The sequence below is a fragment of the Equus asinus genome, chromosome 2 (genome assembly GCF_041296235.1).
Source record: "Equus asinus isolate D_3611 breed Donkey chromosome 2, EquAss-T2T_v2, whole genome shotgun sequence".
Lineage (NCBI taxonomy): Eukaryota > Metazoa > Chordata > Mammalia > Perissodactyla > Equidae > Equus > Equus asinus.
The window spans coordinates 130,004,643-130,027,194 of NC_091791.1; the positions used below are offsets into that span (position 1 = coordinate 130,004,643).

The 22,552-nt window shown below is 55.9% G+C and overlaps 1 protein-coding gene across 11 annotated transcripts in view; it reads left to right on the top strand.

The window, feature by feature from the left end:
* Positions 1–22,552, top strand: part of TLE3 (TLE family member 3, transcriptional corepressor) — a 49,737-nt gene that overhangs the window by 20,904 nt on the left and 6,281 nt on the right. For 3 of the 11 annotated variants that reach the window (XM_014848205.3, XM_070499061.1, XM_044764629.2), the window contains 11 exons: positions 672–734; positions 2,315–2,419; positions 10,924–11,128; positions 13,160–13,176; positions 17,098–17,217; positions 18,100–18,150; positions 18,814–18,966; positions 19,413–19,554; positions 20,115–20,314; positions 21,115–21,191; positions 22,005–22,254. In XM_014848205.3, the coding sequence (XP_014703691.1) occupies positions 672–734; positions 2,315–2,419; positions 10,924–11,128; positions 13,160–13,176; positions 17,098–17,217; positions 18,100–18,150; positions 18,814–18,966; positions 19,413–19,554; positions 20,115–20,314; positions 21,115–21,191; positions 22,005–22,254 (1,383 nt within the window). The remainder of the gene's footprint in view (positions 1–671; positions 735–2,314; positions 2,420–10,923; positions 11,129–13,159; positions 13,177–17,097; positions 17,218–18,099; positions 18,151–18,813; positions 18,967–19,412; positions 19,555–20,114; positions 20,315–21,114; positions 21,192–22,004; positions 22,255–22,552) is intronic. The other 8 variants (XM_014848210.3, XM_014848213.3, XM_014848212.3 and 5 more) reach the window with 8 other exon arrangements.

The following is a 22,552-nucleotide window of genomic DNA, read 5'->3' on the forward strand; positions in this document are numbered from 1 at the left end:
TGCTTTTCTACGATCAACATATGTGAAGGGCTAGGGATCCAGTGAGTTACCTCCTGAGCAGCTTCTTAGAGGAGGCCGTGCTTTACCCTAAAAACTGAAGCATTAGTGGTGGCGTTCAGGTGGGGTTGCACATGGCTGGGGGTGGGATTGGTCTGGTTGGGGGAGGCAGCAGAGACAAGGGGGGGGCGAGTGAGACCCTCTGTGCCACTTATCACTGCCTGTGCAGCTGGCCCCAGCTGCGTCCTGTCCTGTTTGTCTCAGCGCCTGTCTTGCTGTTGCCATCGGGCGCCACTGGGCACCTCACTGCGTTTCACTGTTGTAGTAGGTTTTACTGGGGTGTGCGGTGTGGGGGTTCTTGTTTTGCTTCGTTTTTAATTAGGGCTTCCGTCCAGAGGAGGCAAACTGTATTCTGAACCAAACATCTAGACCACCTCCGATAGGAAATTGGAGCTCCGCAAAATGTAGGCAGCTTGGCTGGGGGGCGGATTGGAAGAGATTTTTGGATGCTGTGGGTTTAACGAGGCCCCCTGGGACGACGCCGACTGAGCGTGGACAGGATGGAGCCGGTCATAGGGTCTGTGGTCTGGGGCAAGTTTGCACTCCCACCCGTCAGGCATTTCGGCCACCTGATCTATGTGCCTGAGCTTCACGCAGCCTCTCTTCTTTTGCAGACAGAGATTGCGAAGAGACTGAACACAATTTTAGCACAGATCATGCCTTTCCTGTCACAAGAGGTAAGGCCTTTTACTGTGTCCGCCTTTTCTTTCCAAAGCAGCCCAGCGGCTGACCGGGTCCCACTGAGCCCACTCCTGTCCATTCCTACTGACTGAGGTTGACAACCTGGAGATTTGCAGAGCCTTCTCCAGCACACCAGAGGGACCATTTGCTTGTTCTTCTGGTAGAACTGGGTCTCTGCTGCACAGACCAGGGAGGAGGGTCCTGGCCTGTGACGGGGCTAGCAGCAGGCAGTGGGAGCCTCTGCCCGCTATGCCCCATCAAGCCAGCATTCCCAGCCTCACCTTCCCTGTGCCCCAACTTCCACACCTGGAAACATCTAGGAGCAAGGAAGCCTGGCCAGTCAGTGCCAAGGGCCAGAACCTCTAAGGGGACCCCAGTCCCCAGGACAGTGTCCTCGCCAGAGGCATGACCAGTCAGTCACATCACCTTCTCAGCACTTTCCAAAGGGCCCCTATCTGAGGCAGGGCTGGGCTAATGGGCGACATGAAAGAAGTGTCTCCAGGGAGGCTCCTCGTGCAGGGCAGACAGCTGGGCCCACTGAGGGGCCTGTTTCTGCCCAGTGCTCACTCCAGCTGGGCCAGGCCCTGCCCTCCACATCCCCTCTGTGGCTGAGGCCGCCTCAGCTGCCTCCTGGAGTCCTGGGTCTCTGAGTCAGAGTAATGACCAGTAAGTGATGGAATTCATGTAAAAACAGAATAGAGTGATGTCCTCACAGCTTACAGCCCAGTGGGCAGAGAGCTGTACACAAAACAGATGCTACCTCAAAGCTGAAGGCAATGAATGCACCAGAAAGAAATTTTTTTAAATAGACTTTATTTTTCAGAGTAATTTTAGGTTCACAGGAAAACTGAGTGGAAAGTGCAGGGATTTCCTACAGCCTCCCCTCCTAACAACATCCTGCACCAGAGTGGGCCATTTGTTACAGTTGCTGAACCCACACTGACACTCGTTATCGCCTGAAGTCCACAGTTTATATTAGGGTCCGCCTTGCCACTTTTTCTCTCTCTTTCTAATCTGTCTGGGCACATACTTTTTTGTTTGCTTACTCTCTACTTAGATAGATAGAGATGAGTATATACAGATACACATACTTTTCTTCTGAACCACTCGAATGTCACTTGCAGACATCCTCACAACCCACCCCTCACCACTCTCACCATGTCTCCTAAAACGGGCGGCTCTCCCGCGTGACTCCAGTGTTGTTAGCGCATTCAGAAAGCTCATCCTCAGTCAGGAGTGTCCTCTGATCCTCAGCTCATATTCAGATGCATGGAAGGAAGCTTTTTTGTATGTGTGATAGAGGAAGGCGCTTGACTAATCGCTGTCTTTTGGCTCATTTATATTTTAATTCAGAGGAAGTTTTGATTACAAAAGGAATACATGCTTATTGCAAAGGGCTTAAAGAAGAAAGTAAAAATGCCCCGTCCCCATCCCACTTGTGTCCTGCTCTGGTTGGGTGACCCTCTTGGCCCCCTTTTGCCTTCTCTGGGGGGTTCTGACTGCCTGCCCGGAGCAGCACTCCCTGTGCCTCCCCAGGGAGGGTGGCCTCTTCTGACCCTTGCCCTGTTCCCTCCAGCACCAGCAGCAGGTGGCGCAGGCGGTGGAACGTGCCAAGCAGGTCACCATGACGGAGCTGAACGCCATCATCGGGGTACGTGGACTCCCCAGTCTGCCTTTCACCGTGTGTATAGCCCTTTTATTCCTCTCATTTGCCACAACCAGAGATCGACCCTGACCTTAGCTGGCCTCAAAGAATGGCGGCCCCAGGGTCCCGGCTTCCCCGAACATCTCATGGGCTTGGGACCATTTGGGGCTCTCTCCCCCTTGGCTCCCCAAGCGCCTCTCGGTCCCCTAATTAAAGGGGTGCCCGACATGCCTCAAATCCAACTCTAAACTCATCAGCAGTGTCCTCCCCCAGCTTTTGGCATCCCCACAATTGAGAGCGGTCCTTGGGATCACCTTGGAGGTCATGCTGACTGACCAGGGTACTGGCCTCCTCGCGCCTCCCTGGGCGCCTGTCTGCTGTGTCCCCTCCCTGGCAAAGGTCTGCCCTTCTTTGGCCACCTGGGTTCAGAACGGTCTCTGCTGTACTGTTGATGTGAAACGTGCTGTGGAATCGGGTTTGGGCCTTGCTGTCCCATGCACTGAGCTGCCTGGCTGAGCATTCATCACAGGTCTTCCTGACCTTCTAGAAGCCCCGTCTCATCCGGGCACAGGGAGAAATATCCAAGAGTGCTTTGTGAGGCCCTCTTCGGTCCGACCCTCAGGGAAGGCAGGAGGCCGATCTCTCCCCTCCAGCATCCCTACCTGGCTTGCATCTCCAGTGCGTTTCTTGAGCTCACATAGCTTCTTTCTCCTGCTTGCTGCCTTGGTGGGAGGCTGAGGATATTTAAGATAAGCATCTGGGGAAAAACAGTTTTTTCATGTGGCTTTGGGCAAGACTCTTAGCCTCGGAGTATACCTGTCCTTATTCTGTCCCTAAAATGAAGGAATCACTGCTTCCCATCCACAGACAGCGGGGTCACGGTCCCCCAGGGGGGCTTCCAGACAATAGAGATTCCAGGGCACTCGCCCCAGTGTTCTTTCCATAGGTCTGGGGGTGAGACTGGGAATCTGTGTTTCTGAAGTTTTCCAGATCCTTCTGAAGGGTAATCAGGCTGGGGAAGCAGTGGACTGATTGTCTGAGGCCCCTTCAGCCCTGACATTCTGAGACCCTGGCTGGTCTTCAGTCCTTTTTCTGTTCTTATGTGAGGTCATTATTTCAAGGTGGGACTGAAGGCCCAGAAGGTTCTGCTTGGTGAGCTTAGTGATGTGTTCTACTTGTGCTTCTACCTGTGTGACCTCGGGCAGGTCCCGTCTCTTCCTCGGGCCTCAGTTTCTGCATCTGTTAAAGGAGAGGTTGGACCAGCTCATCTCTTTGGGCCAGGAAGGCTGGGAGGCTGGGTTCGGAGTGACAGTGATGCTGGTGGATTCCGACCCCCATCACACCCCTGGGACCCGTGATGGGTACGTGGTTCTGTGCTCTGGTTTAAGCCCTGTGGCAGCTGTTGGGGGGAGGGGGGAGAGGGGAGGCATGAAAGCATTCACCTGGTCTGAATCCTGGCAATGCTGGGGGAGGACCAGACCCTCACCTCCTGTGTGGGAGGAGCAGAGAGGAGTCTGGAAAGGGAAACATGAGTAAGTGGTCAATGTTTTTAGCCACTGAGCTGGGAAGCATGATATTATGGTCCCCCCATTGGGTAATAAGTTTGAAGTCTCCTCGGAGATCATCTAGCCCAGGGTCCTTCAGGCTCATCACTGTGAAATTTGGGGCCAGATCCTTTGTTGTGGGGCTGTCCTGTGCGTGGTGAGATGTTCAGCGCAGCCCTGTCCTCTTTCCACTGGATGCCAGTAGCACCCCCCACGCACACTTATGACACTCAAAAACATCTCCAGACACCGTCAGATGCCCTAGAGGGGATGAAATGGCCCCTAGTGGAGAACCACTGAGCTAGCTGTTGCCCTTGTTTTACGGAGAGGGGAAGTGGCTCATGGACTGTTACGTACACCAGGACCAAAGCGAGGCCAGAGGTCAGGGGCTGACTTTCAGCCCCGGCTCTGCCCGCACCCCCACCAGTCCAGCCGTAGTGTGGGGCCTGTGTCCTCGGCCTCGGTGACCAGTTCACAGCTTGGTGGCCCTGCTGATAGTGGCAGAAGGGACGCAGGATGGGAAGTGCGTAGTGAGTTCTGTCGTCTGGAATTTCTCCTCTTCTGGCTCCTCGTGCCCATCCCCTTGCAGGGGACTTCTGAATTTTCAGGCTGAGTCCTCCCATCCCGGCGGTGGCCACAGTGGGGTCCCTTCTCCCCCTCTGCGTCCCTCTTTGGAATTAAAATCCTCTTCTGAAAATAATTTGTCTTAAGCTCTAAGAAAAGAGAGAAACTGGGGGAGAAGCGCTGCCCGGACGTGCACCTCTCCCCGTGAGTAGCACTTAGGGAGCTGCAAGTGAGGTCACGGCGGCTCGAGGAAGTATTGGAATTCAATCAAAGCCAACGAGTGGGGCCTGTGACCCCGGTTTTCAAGGTAATTGCTTCTCCGCTCTGAGTGAATGCTGCCATCGCCCTGTCATTAGGCGGGCGGCCATCCCATCGCCACGCCTGACGGAGCTGCAGCGGCGGGAGTGATGGACAGCTGAGGCTCCGCGCACTGCGGGCTGGCGCCACCGCCACCGTCACCACCACGACCACCGCCCTCCCAGCAGGGACGAGAGGGGAGCGGCTGCCGCTGAGCAGCCTCAGGGAAGTGACGTGGAGAAGGATGGCCAGTGCCAGAGGGCCCTGGGCTGGTCGTGAAAGGGCAGGAGTCTTGGCCCCAGCAGCAAAGGGCCGTGAAGAAAAGGTCCCAGGAGGCTCTTGGCAACTAGTGGCTGCCTCCATAGCGCTTTGGAGTTGCCACTATGGAGGGAGAAGTTGCCTGGTCCTCTGGTCTGGGAGTTCAAGAGTCACTTCGTTGCACCAGGCCTCAGTTTCCCCGTTTGTGACAAAATGGAGGGCCAGACAGGTTCCATCTAATGTGCCCGCTTCAGTCAGCTGTTTCTGGCTCTCGGGTATGGAGTGGAAGGATTCTGAGGTCGTGTCTTGGCTGACCTCAGAGAGAGCTCAGTTGGGTGTATCTAGTGTGGGCCGGCCTGTGCCTAGCGGCCCATTTATTGCATGGATTGGAGGATTTCTAGGGTCTCCCTCCTCGTGAGAAAGGCCGGGATTCGGCATCAGATTGGTGTGAGGAAAGAGAAGAGGGGCAGGTGGAGGGAGCCCAGCTGTGCTGGCCCAGCCCTGGTCCCCTGCGGGGCCACAGGAACCTCGAGTGTCCATCTAGGGAACAGGCCCAAAGTTTGTCCCTCTGCTAGCCAGGGCCTGGCGGGACCCGGTTACTGTAGACCCATGACTGTGACGTGCTCTTTTTTCTTGGATCCAAATTATTGGGGGATCCTTAGAGGGTCAAAGTTCCTGAGCGTGAGGAGGGAAATTTTGACCCTTGGTCAGCAGCTTGCAGAAGGCATCCCCAGGCAGATGAAAGACCTTGTGAGCTGACCTATCAACCGTTTCCAGAACCCTCCTTTTACATTCCTCCATGCTGACCCAAGGTCACTGAACCTTGTGGGTGGAGGGGCTCACCCCGCTTGCCCTCCGACAATTTGATCTGCACTCCCTTGGAAGTTATTATTGGAAGAGATGTTGTAAAGTGTTGACTCTTTTTTTTTTTTTTAAGTCAGAGGTGAGGAGGAGGAAGAAGGAGGTTGTAGCTCGTCACAAACTACACAGGGTATTTTGAAGCCATACCTGAGGTTCTTGCATTCAGTCCAGGATGTTGATGAGCTGGGCTCAGCTGATTGAATTTCGCATGAGAGACAAGGATAGCAGGCGAAGAGAGTGTGCGTTCTAAGGACTGCAGCTGTTTCCTTCAGCCAGGCCGCTGTGGTGGAGACGATGCTGAGTTTGAGTCCTGGCTTTGGTTGCTTCTGGCTTATCGGAGTCACTAGCCTCCCCGAGCCTGTCCTCGTCTCTGAAATGGGGATAACAGGGTTGTTGTGAGCTCTAAAAGCTGTCACAGAGCATGGAAGCACAACGCGCCCGCCAGCCACGTGAGCTGTGGGGCCCACCAGCCACGTGAAATAGAGGACCGAGCGGCAGTTGGGGGCAGGAAGTGTTCTTTTCATGCACTTAAGGTGGTGCTTCCTCTGGTGGGCGTCCTCAGTGGGTCTCGGCTCTGGGAATGCTTAGACAACTTCACTGAGTTGAACCCAAATTGTGAGCCTGAGAAGTGAAGCATTAGTCGGCTAGCAGAGGCAGAAAGCACGAGGTACATAATCCCATCACACAGACTGCCAGCAGGTCTGCCCTCAGCCTCTCCTGTAAGTGGCCAGACCTTCGGAGGCACACGTGTGGAGGACGGGGGCATGTATGCCCCACGGGACACATTCTTTGACATGCCTGTGTTCTGGCATAAAAATTAGAGGGACAACTGAGCGATCCTTCCTGCACTTAGTTCTCGACTTGCAGCCCCTCTTTTGGCATTGGAGGCGGAGGGAGGGTTACTGACTTCCTTTCATGTCATGGATGGAGAGGGCCTGGTCTTGAAGGAATCCTACAAGCCCAGGACAGGTGACTGCAAAGCAATGAGCTCAGGGCCCTTCTCCCAGTGTGGATTTGATTTCATTTCTCTCCAGTTGATAACACTGTCACCCTCCCACTCATGTGTCACCGTGTTTCAATACATCATCCTCTGAAGTCAGGCATGTCACAGGGGATGGAAATGCAGCCTGCAGATGGCCGTGCCCTGCCTGTGGAGGGGCTGGGGCTGAAACATGGGGACAGCAAGGTGGGTGGCTCATTGCCAGCCGCCTCCCCCTGCCCTGCCGGTGGTGCAGGGCGGGGGCGGGGAACTTGGCTTCAGTCTATTGCAACCGAGACTTGTTAGCAGCCCCTCTGCCCGGCAAGCCCCGGCATCTGCTGTCACTCCCAGAGAGAAGCCTTGGAGCTTGACTCTTCCATGCCTGCTTCCTGGAGCCTGCTGGGTCACTCCCTCCTGAGCCTTCACACCACCCAAGGAGACCTCGGGGCAGTTTCTGGCTGTGTGGGGGGTGCTCTTGTACTTGAAGAGGAGAAGTATGTGGACGTTTCCTTTCCTCTGTTGCAAAGAAGACACTCCTGCTTGACACGCTCTGGCAGAAAACCACCCTCCCTTGGAAGCTCAGCAGCTTTGGAAGCCACTTTTTCCAACAGCCTCTACAACCTTTGTTCCAAGTTTCTGATGCTGGTTCACCGGTTCATCGGTTCACATTCCGGGAAGCGGGACACCCGACTGACGCTCCTTGTCCCAACTCACTGTTCTGGCTGCATCCAAGCGGGCTTTAGAGAGGAGGCACAGAAATGGAGACGGATGGTTGCTTTTGGACAGAGCCCCCCGATGACTTGCTCCCCAGCATCCCCATATGTACCCTTTCCAACATCTTCACCTACTCACCCGGCAGGTGTGTACTGAGCAATATGCTCGGTGCTGTTGAAGTGCTCGGATGGATAAGACAAGGTCCTGTCTTCCTGGGACTCCTGAGTTGCCCAGCAGCACATAAAGATGAAAGAAATGGTTGTATCTGCAGTCCATTCATCGTTTTTTGCTAGTGTTAACTGAGCTCCTCGTTTGCCTTGACGTGTGGTAATGCATGTGATCCTTGCACAACCCCAGGAGGTGGGCTGCCTCTGATCCCCATTTTGCAGATGAGGCAACTGAGGCCCAGAGAGGTCAGCTGACTCATCTACGGTCTCATAGCTGATAAAGGATAGAGCTGGGTGCCCACCTTAGTCTGTCTGGCTCCAGAGTCTGAGCTGATGGAATTCTTAGAAGGGAGAGCCCCGTTCGGCCAGGATGATGGGGATGGCTTCCGGAGGGGGTGGCTGGGCAAGGCTGAGCCTGGAGGACTGGGGACGGGGGCGATCCTTCCCTGGTAAAGTCAGGGTCTCTCCACAGGCACACAGCTTAAATCAGCTCTTTCCTTAGAAACAGAATTGTTCATGGAAGGAGTTAACCTTGTGCCGGGCACAAAGCCGCTTCTTTGAACCGCCTCCCCTCCTTTTTCCCTTCTCTTCCTCCAGTCATCTTATTGGCCGTGCTCTATAAAAAGTGGGTTAAATCTCTCAGACTTTGCCTTCTGGGATACGAAATAGTTAACTCTGGCGGAATGAAAGTGCCTACCAGCAACTGGTCTAAAACCGCAGGCCCCCGGCAGAGACTCATTTTAAAATGGAGCCTCTTGATGAAGGTGGATTGTTCATCCACACCAGGGAATATTACGTGTCCATCAAGAAGGACGTGTTGATTTGTTCAGAAGCCTCTCAACTGAAACTCCAGTTGTATAGCAGTAAGGCTAACAGCCCCTTTGTGTAGAATTCACTTAAAATTTACAGAGTCCTGTGAAAGAAAATCTAGACAAATTAATAGTGGAATCCTCTAGGGAGTGGGATTGAAGGGTAATTTTTTAGAAAACCTTTTAAATCTGTACTTAATTTTAGTATTTTCTGGCAATGAGCATGTATTCTTTTTGTAACAAGATATAAAAATTACATTTTCTTTGAAAAGAAGAGGTGCGGGGGTCGAGGTGGGAGCTCGTGCCCGAGAAGACCCCCGGCCCCTGACCAGGGTGGGCTGGATGTCTGCACTGGGCTCTGGTGGTGCCACTCCCGGGACCCCGGGCGCTGTTTCTGCTCTGGCATCTCAGGCAGACCCGAGGTCAGGCCACACTGGGACCAGTGCCCACCGGCAGCTTCTGTAAACTGCCCAGCGACAGACGTCGCAGAGCTGCACTGACGGTCTTGAGCGACGGCCGTGGGTACCAGCCTTTCACCCAGAGCTGAGAAACAAGCCCTCCGGGGACAGGAGTGTGGTGGTGGCTGTGGCTGTCGTTAACTTTGGGGTGGGCTAGAGTGGCATGTGCAGTTTAGTTGGGACAGAGTGTGGCCGTTGACCCTGTCCTCGAACACTTACTGCTGCTTGGAGCCTCCCCTCCCTGCAGAGCCGTGGGCCTTTCCCATGTTCTGCTGTCTGTCAGCAGTGGCCAGAAAGCCCGTCCCCGCTGACCAGCCAGCTGAGGTCCCGTTGTCAAGAGTGAGATCTTGAAGCTTGTGAGATCTTTGCTCGGGGTCACCTCCCACCAACACTTCCTGCTTTGGGGGTCTCCTTAGGAGCATTCTTTGATGAGGTTGCTGGTTGACATGTGTGAGTCCGGATCCCACATACTAGTGGTGGGGCTTGGCTAGTTGATGGCTGCCCGCTCCAGTCCCCTAAGCGTTAGTTTGCCGTCTGTGAAATGGGTATAACCCCTCCTTTGCCAGGTGGTTGGAAGGGTCACAGATAATGTTGGGAAAGTGCCCAGGCATTCACTTAGGCGCCCAGCACATGCTGGTTCCCTTCTCTTGTGCTAGTTGAGACGAAGGATGTGTAAGTGATACCAGCATCTCCAAGGCCTCAGTCACTCCTAAGGAATGTTTCAATCCCTAGGAAATATGTGACTGTGGTGTAACCTGGCTCACAGGGCCCGTGGTTCTTGGCACAGTCTTAGGAACGACAAAGGGCATTCCGTCGTGGCTGCCCCAGAGAGGACTAAAGCTGCCCAAGCCAGTCACCTGGGAGTGGGAAGGAGAAAGAAGCCCCCGAGGCTCATGTTGGGTAGGAGGCCTGGGCATCTGGGGCAGGGGAACAGAATCTTTGACTGGGCCTGGGGCGAGGCAGGAGGATTGTTAGCAGTAGTTGCTACTCATGATAATACTGAGTTAATACATGTCAAGTTTTTGGAACAGTGGGGGGCGCGTTGTAAGCCCTGGGTAAGTGTTAGCTACTGTCACGATCACATGAGTAGTTGCTGTGTGTCCCAGCTGCCACACACATACGGATGTTATCGTACATACGATCTTACGGCCATCCTCTGAGGTAGGTGCTACTTCTCCCCTTTTACAGATAAGGAAATTTGAGGCCTAGAGAGTTGAAGTAAACTGACGAAGTCCACACAGCTAGTAAGTGCCAGAGCAGGGATTTGAATCCTGGTCTGTCTGGTTCCAAAGCCTCAACTCGTCTAGTTACCCTTCCTCTGCTCTGATGTCCAGTGACGCCAGTTCTTGCTCCACTGGTCCCGGGCTCCTCCTGCTCCGAGTTCTTTTCTGCTGTGGTCTGCCCTGGCTCTGGGAGGCAGGCGTGGAGTTCCTCAGAACTGAGTCCCGAGGAATTCTTTGTTGCCCAGAATTAAGGAGTCTTTCCCGGGGTGGGAGATGCTGGCTGCTCACATTTGAAGGCGAGGGAGCATGAGCAAACATGTGATGGCTTTGAGCTTAAAAATGGATCCCCTGCTGAGAGGGGGCCCCGAGGACGGCGTGGCTTTTAAGTGCATGCTTGATTTATCTTGGCTTGGAAACCTGTGCAGAGAGAGAAAGTCGTCCTGAAGCTGGGGCAGGGGGATGGGTGGAGTGTTCGAAACTGTAAATCTTGTATCTAAATTGCAGTCCGTTAACAGACTTCCTTCAGCAAGACAGCATGTGGACTGAGCTGGGGGCAGAGGTGTTAGGGGCGTTTTCCCCCTGCCTCCTGATGCAGGAGCGAGGGGGATGGCCTGGGGCCTCCGCTGCCCTCCTGCTCAGCTGTGCTCACCACCGACTTCATTGCAGCAACAGCAGCTCCAGGCGCAGCACCTCTCCCACGCCACGCACGGCCCCCCGGTCCAGTTGCCACCCCACCCGTCAGGCCTCCAGCCTCCAGGGATTCCCCCGGTGACGGGGAGCAGCTCGGGGCTGCTGGCGCTTGGTGCCCTGGGCGGCCAGGCCCACCTGACGGTGAAGGATGAGAAGAACCACCATGAACTGGACCACAGAGGTGCGGCCTGGAGCTGGGGCTGGGAGCAGAGGGCAGGGCTGGGCTGGGGGCAGGTTTCTTGTAGGCCCCACCGAGAGTGGACACTGCAAATGCTGTCACCCCAGGACCAGGAGTTACCAAAAGGCTTGGAGCCATCTGTTGAATCCCTGGTGCGGAGAAACCCAGTGCCCCATTCCCCATCCTCCCAACTCCTGGTGTGTACCCAGTATTCTCTGCCCTGAAGACATCTTGTCTGTTCATCCCAGACCAGCTACACCCTGCCCATCCTTCAAGGGCCGGCCCAGTCCCACTCCTTCAGGATGCCTTCCCGCCCAGGCTGGGGGCCGTTCTCAGATTTCCATAAGAGTTTAAGAGTTGGGGTCCCAAGACTGAGACCTCTGTTGCTGTCCTTTTGTAGCCTTGTTATTAGTGCCGTCCAGTCGATTGCGACTTCCGGTGACCCTGCGTACAGCAGAACAGAACCCTGCTTGGTTTTTTGTTGTTGTTGTTGTTGTTTTGCACCATCCTCTCACCTTCTGGTGCTGTATCAGATGATGCTCTGCTGCTCTTCGTAGGGCTTTCATGGCCACTTTTTTCCGCAAGTGAGTGGCCAGGTCCTCCTTCCTAGTCTGTCTTAGTCTGGAAGCTCCGCTGAAATCTGTCCACCATGGGTGACCCTGCTGGTATGTGAAATACCAGTGGCCTAGCTTTCAGCATCATAGCAACACGTAGCCGCTGCAGTATGACAACCGGCAGACGGGTGGTGTGGTTCCCTGGCCAGGAAGTGAACCTGGGCTGCTGTGCTGAGAGCGCCTAATCTTAACCACTGGACAGCCAGGGCTGGCCTCCTGCATCTCACCCCTGGGAAATGTTTTGTCCTCACCAAGATCATTAGTCCTCTGAGGACAGGAGCCAAGTTCCTTTAACTTTATGTATGTGTCTCACCAACGCAGGTGCCTTGGAAAAGGTACACAGTTGGTGCTCAAGTGAAGACTTGTGAGTTGACTGCCTTTAAGTGAAGGTAGCAATCACACTGCTGCAGGGAGATGATCAGAAAGATTCGGAATCAGGCTCCCCTATCCCTCCTGATCCTCACTGTGAGGACCCAGAAAGCCGCACTGAGGAGGGGCTCAGGAAGGCTCAGGTCCATCAGGAAAGGAAAGAGCCTGGCTGCCTGGCAGACCCTTTTTAAAAGCTGCCACCTCGTGTGGTCTGACCTTCGATATTTTTTTTTCAGCTTTATTGAATATAATTGACGTATAAGATCATGTAAGTTTTAGGTGTACAAAATGATGATTTGGTTTGCCCTTAGATGGTTACCGGGGCACACGGCCAGTACCTTCTGAGCCCCTCTGGGCACCACACTGTTGGGCTCCAGGGGCCTGGAGTGTCACTGTCCTGCCCTCGCCTGGGCCACAGGGCCGTAGCAGGTCATGAGAACCTGAGGCCACGTTTCTGTCCCTGCAGTGTCTTGGTCCTCTTGGCAGAGGAAGAGCGCCCCCCACAGCAGACGGGAGAGTCAGGGAGCTAGTGATTGGCTGGGCAAATAATCAGAGGCTTCAGCTTCCAGGGGCTTCTTGGCAAAGAAACAGAGTGGTGTTAATTAAAAACAACAACAACAAAAAACACTCCCATAATTCCTTTTCTTTTAGCAATAATGTTCTCAGCTCCCAGACCCTATGGATATTTTGCATAGCACGATCATTTCCAAGCTTGTGGCTTTAAAAACTGCTGACCAGTAATCTTGGCGCCCTTCTTGGCTTGTCAGGGAGGGCTGGGACAGGGGCCTCCCTCTGCCCCTCCTGGGACTGGCAGTGGGGGAAGCTTTGGAGTTGGGGTGGTTAATTTCCAAACTGAGAAATGTCACCTAATGGCCCTGCCTTGGCTAACCTGCAGTGACTCAGAGAGCCAGGCCTGCTGCCCAATTTAAAGCCTGTGAACTAGCAAAGCACAAAAGGCAGCTGGATGAGACTGACCTTTTTCCTTTCTTTTTTGTCTTTTTGTCTTGGGGGGACCTGACCCTTCTCCTGTCCTGGCCTTCCATCCCCAAAGAGAGAGAATCCAGTGTGGTAAGTGTCAGTGCTCTGGAACCTTCGGGGTGTGCTTGGGGTGCTGGGAAGAAGAGGGGACCTGGTGGGCAGGGGTGGGAGGTTGTTGTCATGAAATAGGAGCTGCTGTCACCTGTTGAGAGTGACCTGCAGTTGAGGAAGCCTTCATCTCTCCAGGCTTAGTTCCATCATTTGTCAAATGACGAGCTTGGGCTAAATGAGCTCTGACTCCCTTTTACATGAGAGATGATTAACCGGACAGGTCAGCTGGCCAGCCTTTGGTCCTCCAAGGGGCTGTGTGGACTCATCCTGGGTCGTGGTGCTTCTCCAGGTCGTCTGCCCCTCCTTGTGATCCTGTATCCTCCCCCTTTCCTCCGAACGCGCCTGAGGTTTCTCCCTGTTCTGGGCTTTAACTTGGTTTACGAAAGTGCTAGCAAGCGAGCACTGAGACCAGGCTGAATGCGTGTCTGCCAGCTCTGAGATTTGTTGTAAATCTTTCTGATCACACTGAGGCTCAGAGGTTCTGTTTCAAGTGAATAAGCCTTCTGAGTAAGAGCAGTGGAGTCTGGATAAAAAAAATCCTCCAGCGATTAGCAAAGCTATTTTATTCCTCATCGCCGTCCTTGTATCTGGGGCCATCTAATCTGTTAGGATGGCTTTGGTTATTACCTCGTGTTAAGTAGGACTTGGAAGGTCAGGCAGCTAACTAACCATCTAGACAGCGGCTTCCTCAGGCGGCTCCTCCCTCCCTCCCGACCCCCCCTCCCTTCCCAGTCCTCCACCCAGCCGACTTAAACATCCTGCTAGCCACACAGTGTTTGCATCCCCTTTCAGCTTGCCTGTGTGCTCAGAAGTCCAGGTCCACATTTGGGCCCAGGAATGGCTAGGCACATAAGAAAGGAATAGTTGAAGCTGAAAGTCTGTTTTGAATGCTTTCGTGTTGATCCCCAAAAAGTGGCATTTTTGAAGGGGTGGTTTGCCTCCATAGGAAGAGGGCTACACTGGACATCTCAAGGCTCAGCTCTGGCCCCAGCATCATGGGACATAGGCTAGCTCTCTTGGCCTCTTCGAGCCTCAGTTTCTTTATCTGTAACAAGGGGTAATCCCTGCCCAGCCAAGCTTGGCAGAGTTAGGAAGGCCCCCTCAGAACAGGACCCAGGATCCGGGAGATTGCCTGGTTCACAGGGACCTGCTGCAGAGCGAAATGGGTGTTGGGAGCGTAACACCCTCCCTGCCCTCACATCGTCCTCGTCCTCATTGCTGTTTGCTTCTGGCTTTGTGCCCCAGTCTGTGAAAGCTTTCTGCTACAAGAAACCCACAGGGGACCCCCAAGAGCTGAGCTCTTTACTCTGCTATGCTCACTGACGTCTATGACTCACATAGCAGAGGGAGCACAGTCGGGCCGCTGGAGCATCCACTGAGGATGAATCAAAACGCCATCCACGGGCCCGGTGGGCAGGTCCGGGGAGAGGCGGTAGGGCCTGCGCATGTGGCACTGATGTCAGGGGTGTAGACTGAAGTAATCAGCCCTTTGGAAACCAGGTTGTCAACAGATGAGGCCCACGGCAGGAAGGACAGGGCCGCAGTGGAAGTGGGAGGGGGGCGGGGGGACGGTCTGGAAGCTGTCCCAGAGGGGTTAGTCTGGAGTCCAATTAGAGGTAGCTTCATTCATATTTCCTAGCCCAGCCGAAGCAATAAAAAATACTTAGTTTTTTGGCTGCCTGCCAGCCAGAGGCGGGCTGGATCGATGCCGCTAAATGCCTGACATGACTCTCGGTAGCAGCGAGGGTTTTCAGCCTGACTGCATGAGAAGAAAGAGCTCGCTGTTCTCCACGCCGCATACTGGGGCGCGGGAGAAACACGAGCAGCCGCGCAGCCCCCCCCCCCCCCACCGCCTGCCCGAGAGGAGAGGGGTTGGAAGCGTTTCTGCTTAGCACGAGGTGGCCACCGTCGGAGGAAATGAAATGGAATGAGGGTGATTTTTCTGCCGGCGCTTGCAGCAGCTAATTGAATTGCGGCTGTGCGCGCATCGCCGCCGCGCCTGCACGGCTGTGGGGAAGGTTGAGCTGCAGTTCCATTATAACCTCCATTTTTTCTTCAAGGCTTGATAACTCTGCCATTTTAATTTGCTTCAGGCAGAAACTTGGCGGGGAAGGGCTGTCCAGAAACCAGCTTAGGAAAGGAAATTAAGCTCTGCGGCTGGTTCCTGCACCGTTCTCCCCCAAATACCCCCCACCGGCCGTCCATGCCCATTTCCTCCTAGTGACCCTTGCCCTGGAGCCGGCACTGGCCTCCAGGAAAGTGGGGAGACGGGTGGTGAAGGTTCATCCCACTTGTCTTTTGATGCCCTCCTCTTCTGGACGGACATCTCTCTGTGTCCCCACACGGCCTCGTCATGCACCTCTGTGCTGCGTGAGGATGTTGATTGACTGGCCTTTTTCTTCCCTCCAGCTGGACACTAAGCCCCTGGAGGGCAGGGACTCTATCTTGCTCATTCCTCCCCTCCTGGTATCCAGCCCAGGCCTGATCCAGGGCAGGTGCTCAGAAAGGGTGGGTGTGTGGTGACGGAGTGAGGGAAGGCAGAGGTGGGGCACTTAGATGGGAGTAAGCCACAAGAGCCCCCCCAGGGGGGCATCAGCTGTGGTATTATTCTCTTGGCACTGAGGTTTGTTTGCTGGTGGGTACCCCAGCCAGTGGCTCTTCCCTCACTGCTTGAATCCCGGTACTGACAGCCACAGAATGCTGTTCCGGGCCACCAAGAACACCGTGGGCCAGCGGGGTCCTCCTTTGTAGGCGGCTCTCTTACCTTCCTAGACAGCTCTGTTCCCAGGCCTGCCTGTGAGCACTTCTCCTGCCTCGGCTTTTGGCCCATCTTCCCTCTTTCCAGGCTTTTTTTTTTTATTTTTTTTTTTGAGGAAGATTAGCCCTGAGCTAACATCTGCCGCCAATCCTGCTCTGTTTGCTGAGGAAGACTGGCCCTGAGCTAACATCCGTGCCCATCTTTGTCTACTTTATATGTGGGATGCCTACCACAGCATGGCTTGCCAAGCAGTGCCATGTCCGCACCCGGGATCCGAACCAGCGAACCCCAGGCCGCCCAAGCCGAACGTGTGCACTTAACCACTGCGCCACCGGGCCGGGCCCTCTTCCCAGGCTTTGAATTCCAAACTCTGCTTGTCCTTACTGGCTTTATAGTTGGAAGGAGAACTCATTAGGCAACTCCCAGCCTGAAAAACTTGGGTTTCCTTCGTGTTGCCTCCTGCTGGGTGACCTTGGGCATGTTTCCCAACCTCTTGGGGCTCCTCCTTTCCCATCCTCACAAAGAGGGTGATTCTGCCTGCTCTTAGCCTTCACTGCACTGCATTTTCTCTTTATAACCCTGGTGTTTCTCTGAAGTTGCAAAGGCCACGCGCTGGCTAGTAGGGCATCCACACACAATGCCAGGTTGCTCATCAATGCTCAGGGGGCCCAGCGGTAGCCGGCGTTCTCCTTCCCTGTCAGTCTCGCCACTCCTGTCTGGCTCAGTGGTTGAAGTATTGCTCATGGTCCCAGTTTGTCAGCTCAGATCCATCTCTCAAGACTCAGTGCAAATTCTGCTTATCCCTTCTGGGAGCAAATATGTGTGGCAGGGATGGGATGGGTGTTGAGGAGATAGACGTGCCGCTGCCCTCATGGAGCGTACAGTCTCGCAGTCAGAAGGCAAATGCCTCATTGTGAGTTATTATCTCATAACAGCGGTACTGCTACAAAAGAGAATTGGGATGCTCCCAGGGCCTCTCTGGGGGACCTGGTCCGGGGAGTTGGCAGGGCTCCCTGGCAAGGCTCCAGGGGAGCTGAGACCTGCAGGACATGCAGGACACCTTGGCTGACCTCTGACTCAGCTGTACTTGGCTGTCTCTGCGTGCGTGGACTGTTCACACTGGATCTCGGTCTTGCTTCCAGAATAACTCGGTGTCACCCTCGGAAAGCCTCCGGGCCAGTGAGAAGCACCGCGGCTCTGCAGACTACAGCATGGAGGCCAAGAAGCGGAAAGCGGAGGAGAAGGACAGCCTGAGCCGATACGTACGGCTGGAAGCGTGGCGGGCTGGGGGCTGGGGAGAGCCGCAGCGCCTGAGCTGTGACTGGAGCCCTCTGTATAGTCAGGGAGTAAGGCAGAGGGGGCAGGACAGACGGCCCCCTGAGGAGGGTGGGTGGCCTGCAGTGGGAGGGCCATATACACACTGTGAGCACAGAGGCCACAGCCTGAGGGAGTGGACAGGGAGGTTGTCCCAGCCTCCATGGGGTTTGGGGAAAGCTGTGGGCTCCTCCCTCAGACGGGCCAACCACCTCAGCTACCATCACGGCCCTCCCAGAATCCCCACTCTGCTCCCGGGGGGTGGTCCCTGGTGTCCCCACACTCTGACCCTACAGTGTGTCATGGCGTTTGCTCTGGGACAGAGGGAAGAGGGCACTGCGGTGCTGGGACTCGTGGTCTTGAGCCAAGCCCTCTTCAGCCATGCGGCTGCTTCGCGGCTTTGGCCAGTTTGCACACCTGAAGCCTCAGCTGTATTTCTGGGAGACGAGGCTGATCGCCCATCCCAGCAGAGTGGTGGCAATGACAGAATGAGACTGGTGTGCTTACTTGGGAATGATGGTGATGTAAAACCAGCCAGAAAGAGGTGTCTGGTTTCAGAAAGACACAGGGGGCTTAGAAATACTATAGTGGCGTAGGGGCCGGTGTCGGTGAGGCTGCCAGCGGGCATGGGAGCAGAGTGACCCAGAGCTGGGGGGCCGGGCCAGGAAAACAGCCTCAGAGGAAGACCTACTTTGGTGGGGTGGAGTGGAGAGCATGAACTTTGGGGTTTGGCCCAGGTCGGATCCTGGCTGGTGGAAGTAGGGAGTGGTTCGGGCCCAGTCTCAGGTGGGAAGGGCATGGCCTCTTACTGGCTTTTTCCTCCGTTGCAGGACAGTGACGGGGACAAGAGTGACGATCTGGTGGTGGATGTTTCCAATGAGGTGAGGGCAGGCCCCGGCTGTAGGGCAGCTCTCAGTTTGTGGTGGTTGGAGATTGTCCCTCCCCAGGGTGGGAGCTGTGGTGTTGCCACAGCTGCACCAGCATTACTGGCAGCCCAGGGCCACAGTCCCTTGGTGTTGGGTCATCAGCTAGTCAGGAGGAGCAGGGCAGGGCTTTGCTGCATTGTGGCTGGGCATCCGTGGGCCCTAGGGCTTCCTAGGATGGGTCTCCGGAGAGAGACCCCCCAAAGATCCCAGTGTAGGACCAGCTCCTGTTCCCCATGGTCTTTCAGGTCAACTCTGTTCTCCCCACTGCCCCAGGCGGGATCTTGAAGTGGAGGTTGTGAGCCCCTAGGGATCGGCGTCAGCAGGGTAGGAGGAGCTGGCAAGAATCTACATGAGGCCAAGAGGCCAGCAGCCCAGATGGGAGTCCTGAACTTGTGTTTGACCCTGTCGGGCGGGACACTTCCCGTAACCACAGGCCTTAGTGTCCCCATCTGTGGGATGAAGGGGTCAGACTAGATTGTTAAGAACTGGTTGCCCCCCAGTCTCTTTCAGCCACACTCCCCCCGTCACCCGCGCCCCCCGCCTTCCCATTCCCAGGGCAGGGAAGGCTCTAAGCTAGTTGTTCCTCTTACTGCGTCTCAGCATCACCTGTGTTTTTAGGACCCAGCAACACCCCGGGTGAGCCCGGCGCACTCCCCTCCTGAAAATGGGCTGGACAAGGCCCGTGGCCTGAAGAAGGATGCCCCCACCAGCCCTGCCTCGGTGGCTTCCTCCAGCAGCACACCTTCCTCCAAGACCAAAGACCTTGGTCATGTATGTGGGGTCTGCCCTGCCGTCGCTGAGGCTGGGGAGGGTGGGGCTGGAGGAAAGTGGTTCTGGAAGAGGGATTGGAGCCAAGGCGGCACTAATTAGAGGGCAGAGGGGTGAAATAGGAAGAACATGGATGGGGGTTTGGCCTACGTTCAAATCCTGGCTTTGCCACTTACTGCCTGGGCCCTGTGCTAGCTAGCTAGCTTAGAAACCTTAACTATTCTAAGCCTTGATTCCTGCATCTGTAAAATGGAAGCAATTACCACAGTCCCTGCCAAACAAGGTTGGGCAAGAATCGAGGGGCTGTCAGGCAGAAGGGTCAAACTGGAGCTGGCACTGGGCTTCACGTGGTAACCGGCACTGGGCACTGTGGCCAGCTCACAGTGTCCGGCTGGTGGGAGAAAGGAATCTTCATGGCTTCCCTGGGTCTCTGCACCTTCCCTTTTCAGAATGACAAATCCTCCACCCCTGGGCTCAAGTCCAACACACCCACTCCGAGGAACGATGCCCCGACTCCAGGCACCAGCACAACCCCGGGGCTCCGGGCAATGCCAGGCAAGCCCCCAGGCATGGACCCGATAGGTATAATGGGTAGGCACGATGGGGCTGGGTTGACTGGGCTTGAGGGGATGGGTCTGCCCCCAGCCACGGCTGGAACCCCACAGGTGGGCTGAGCACCAGGGAGTGTGTTGGAGGTGGGGCTCTCGCAGGGCCTGCCCCAGGGGGCCTTCATGGTCCGGTCTGAGGAGGAGATGGATGCCTGGTGCTTCAACACTGAGGTCAGGGCTTCCTGGGGCCATGCTGAGCTCAGCGTGTGGAAGGAGCTTCAGACAGGTCAAGACACCCACCGTCTGTGCCTGCCTCTCTTGTTGGTTCTGTGAGCCTCTGAACAACCCCCTTCTCTGGGCCTCTGTGTCCTGCTCTGTAAAAATTGGTGGGCACATCTCAGCGCAGCCCTTCTTGGGCTGTAAAGATGGAGATTCCAGTTGGGTGGGTTCAGTTTGAGAGGACTGCCTGGAAGAGGCAGCTTTAGAATGCAGGAAAGATTGCTGCTGGGCGGGGAGGCGGCCTGGTGTCCTGGCTTTGTCCCCAAAGGAGGGGTGGGACCCACTCCCCTGGATGGCTCCCTGCTGACACCTGCCTCCTCGCAGCCTCGGCCCTGCGCACGCCCATCTCCATCACCAGCTCCTACGCGGCACCCTTCGCCATGATGGGCCACCATGAGATGAACGGCTCCCTGACCAGCCCCAGTGCCTACGCCGGCCTCCACAACATCCCGCCACAGATGAGCGCAGCTGCCGCGGCCGCCGCCGCCGCCTACGGCCGGTCACCAATGGTGAGCTTTGGAGCTGTACGTAGACCTTTTGGCTCCTTTTTGGGGGGACTGGGCAAGGAGTGGGGAGCTGGTGGGGGTTGGGGAAGCACTCCTTGCACACCAGAGGGAACCTTGGGGGTCTCGTGACAGACAGCTGCCCTTGGAGGAGGGTGTTTATTAGAAACAAGTGGCCTTGGCTGAAAGGACACACGCTTAGGGGACAGCGGCCCTGGGTCCCACCCCCTGCTTGCTCGCTGGTCTCCATGTGACCTCACAGAATCCTCTGGGCCACCCCTTTCCATCTGGGAAGTGGGACTCATCCCTGCCTCCTGGGCTCTGTGGGGAGGGAACCCCAAGATGTATCAGGCACGTTCCACTTAGCGAGGGTTTGGCAGATGGGCTGGTGGTTATACAAGAATTGTCTCTTGTTTGGGTTGACAGAGCAAGGGGGCCTTTTTCAGGAGATAATTTCTCTTTACCTCCTATACCTGGGGTGGCCTCCTCTCCACACGACAGGCCTCCTGGGACACTGGGAACGAAGTGGAGTAGGACCCGCTCTGCCTTGTGGAGCTGGGAAGCCTGGGTGAGGGTGGAGGATACTGGTTCAGAGTTGGGGGTCTGGACTGTTAGCCTGTCTCTGCCACTGTCCCAGGCAAGGCATTTGGCGCCGCCGGGCCTGTGGTGCTCCTGAAACGATGGGTCTTGCTCTGTTTGGCTGTCTCCCGGGTCAGAGGCAGTGGTGCCGAACAGGCAGGACCAGGAAGTGGAGGAGGAGGAGGCGGGGAGGGGATGGATGGCTCGACCCTCACTAAGGGCCAGCCTTGTCTTGCCTACAGGTTGGTTTTGACCCTCACCCCCCAATGCGGGCCACGGGCCTGCCTTCAAGCCTCGCCTCCATTCCTGGCGGGAAACCGTAAGCTTTGGCTATACTTGTATGCTTCTTGGGGAGGGCAGGAGAGAACACAGAACCCCCACCCCACCACCCTGTCCCCGGCCCTGGTGGTCCTCCCCTTGAGGAAGGTGTCTCCTTATCTTAAAGGCTCTCGTAGGCCAGGGTGCAGCCCTGAGAAACGGCTGCCTGGCCACACTCCTGATGGGCCCGGGGCTCTCTCTAAAAGTGGAACTGGAGGGGATTGAGAGTGTGGTCACTGGGCTCCGGGAGAGAAGGAGCACTTCAGACGCTGGTGCCTCCTAACCAAATCACATGGGGCTGCCTGGCCTTGGGGGCTCCTTTGGGTTTCTGCTGGAGGCACCCCCAGCTGGCGCGCACAGTAGCCTGAAACGGCTGGCAGACCACACTGGCTTACCCCCCGGCTCTGATGTGTACGCCATGGTTCTTTAGTGGGGGCTGACAGATTTCCCTCCCTAATATCACTGGATCCTAAAGGAGGGGGTGACATTCAAGCTGGGTCCTTTCCAGGGTCAGCACGTTAGGGATTTCATAGATGGTGGGAAGGGGCATTCCAAGGTACCTGTGGGGCTGGTGGCCTGACTTGGAGCAAGGATATCTAAGTGAGAGCAGAAGTCAAGGTTGGAGTATTAAGCAGTCCTCAGTCTTGTGGAGCCACGCCAAGGAGGTTGGGGTCCTTAGGTTCCCTAAGTACTGGGGACGGGGCCCTGGAGGCAGGGAGGCCAGTCGCAGGGGGATGTGGGTCAAACTGAGCAGGACCTGTGGGAACCATGAGAGGACGAGGGGCGGCAGAAGTGACGGTTCTTGCTCTTCCAGAGCATATTCTTTCCACGTGAGCGCTGATGGCCAGATGCAGCCCGTGCCCTTTCCCCACGACGCCCTGGCAGGCCCCAACATCCCAAGGCATGCTCGGCAGATCAACACCCTCAGCCACGGGGAGGTGGTGTGTGCCGTGACAATCAGCAACCCCACACGGCACGTCTACACAGGGGGCAAGGGCTGCGTGAAGATCTGGGACATCAGCCAGCCAGGCAGCAAGAGCCCCATCTCCCAGCTGGACTGCCTGGTGAGGATCCCAGGGCTGCGGGCATCTCTTCTAGCTGGCCTAGGAGAGCCCGGGCCAGGGGCAGGGCCCCGTTGAGCTGGCCTGGCTCGGCCGCATATTGGCTGGGCTACTGGTGGGGAGCTGGCCACCCTCTCCGAGCCCTGTTTTTGCCATCTGCAGGTGGGGGTGATACCGACTTCCTGGGGTTCGTGAAGAAATTTGTGGTTGTGGAGGGTGGTGAATGAGCAATGGGGCCAGCCTGGCAGCTGCTGTGTGTGAGGGCAGGCTGTGAGCAGTGGTGTAGAGGGTGCCTGGTCTC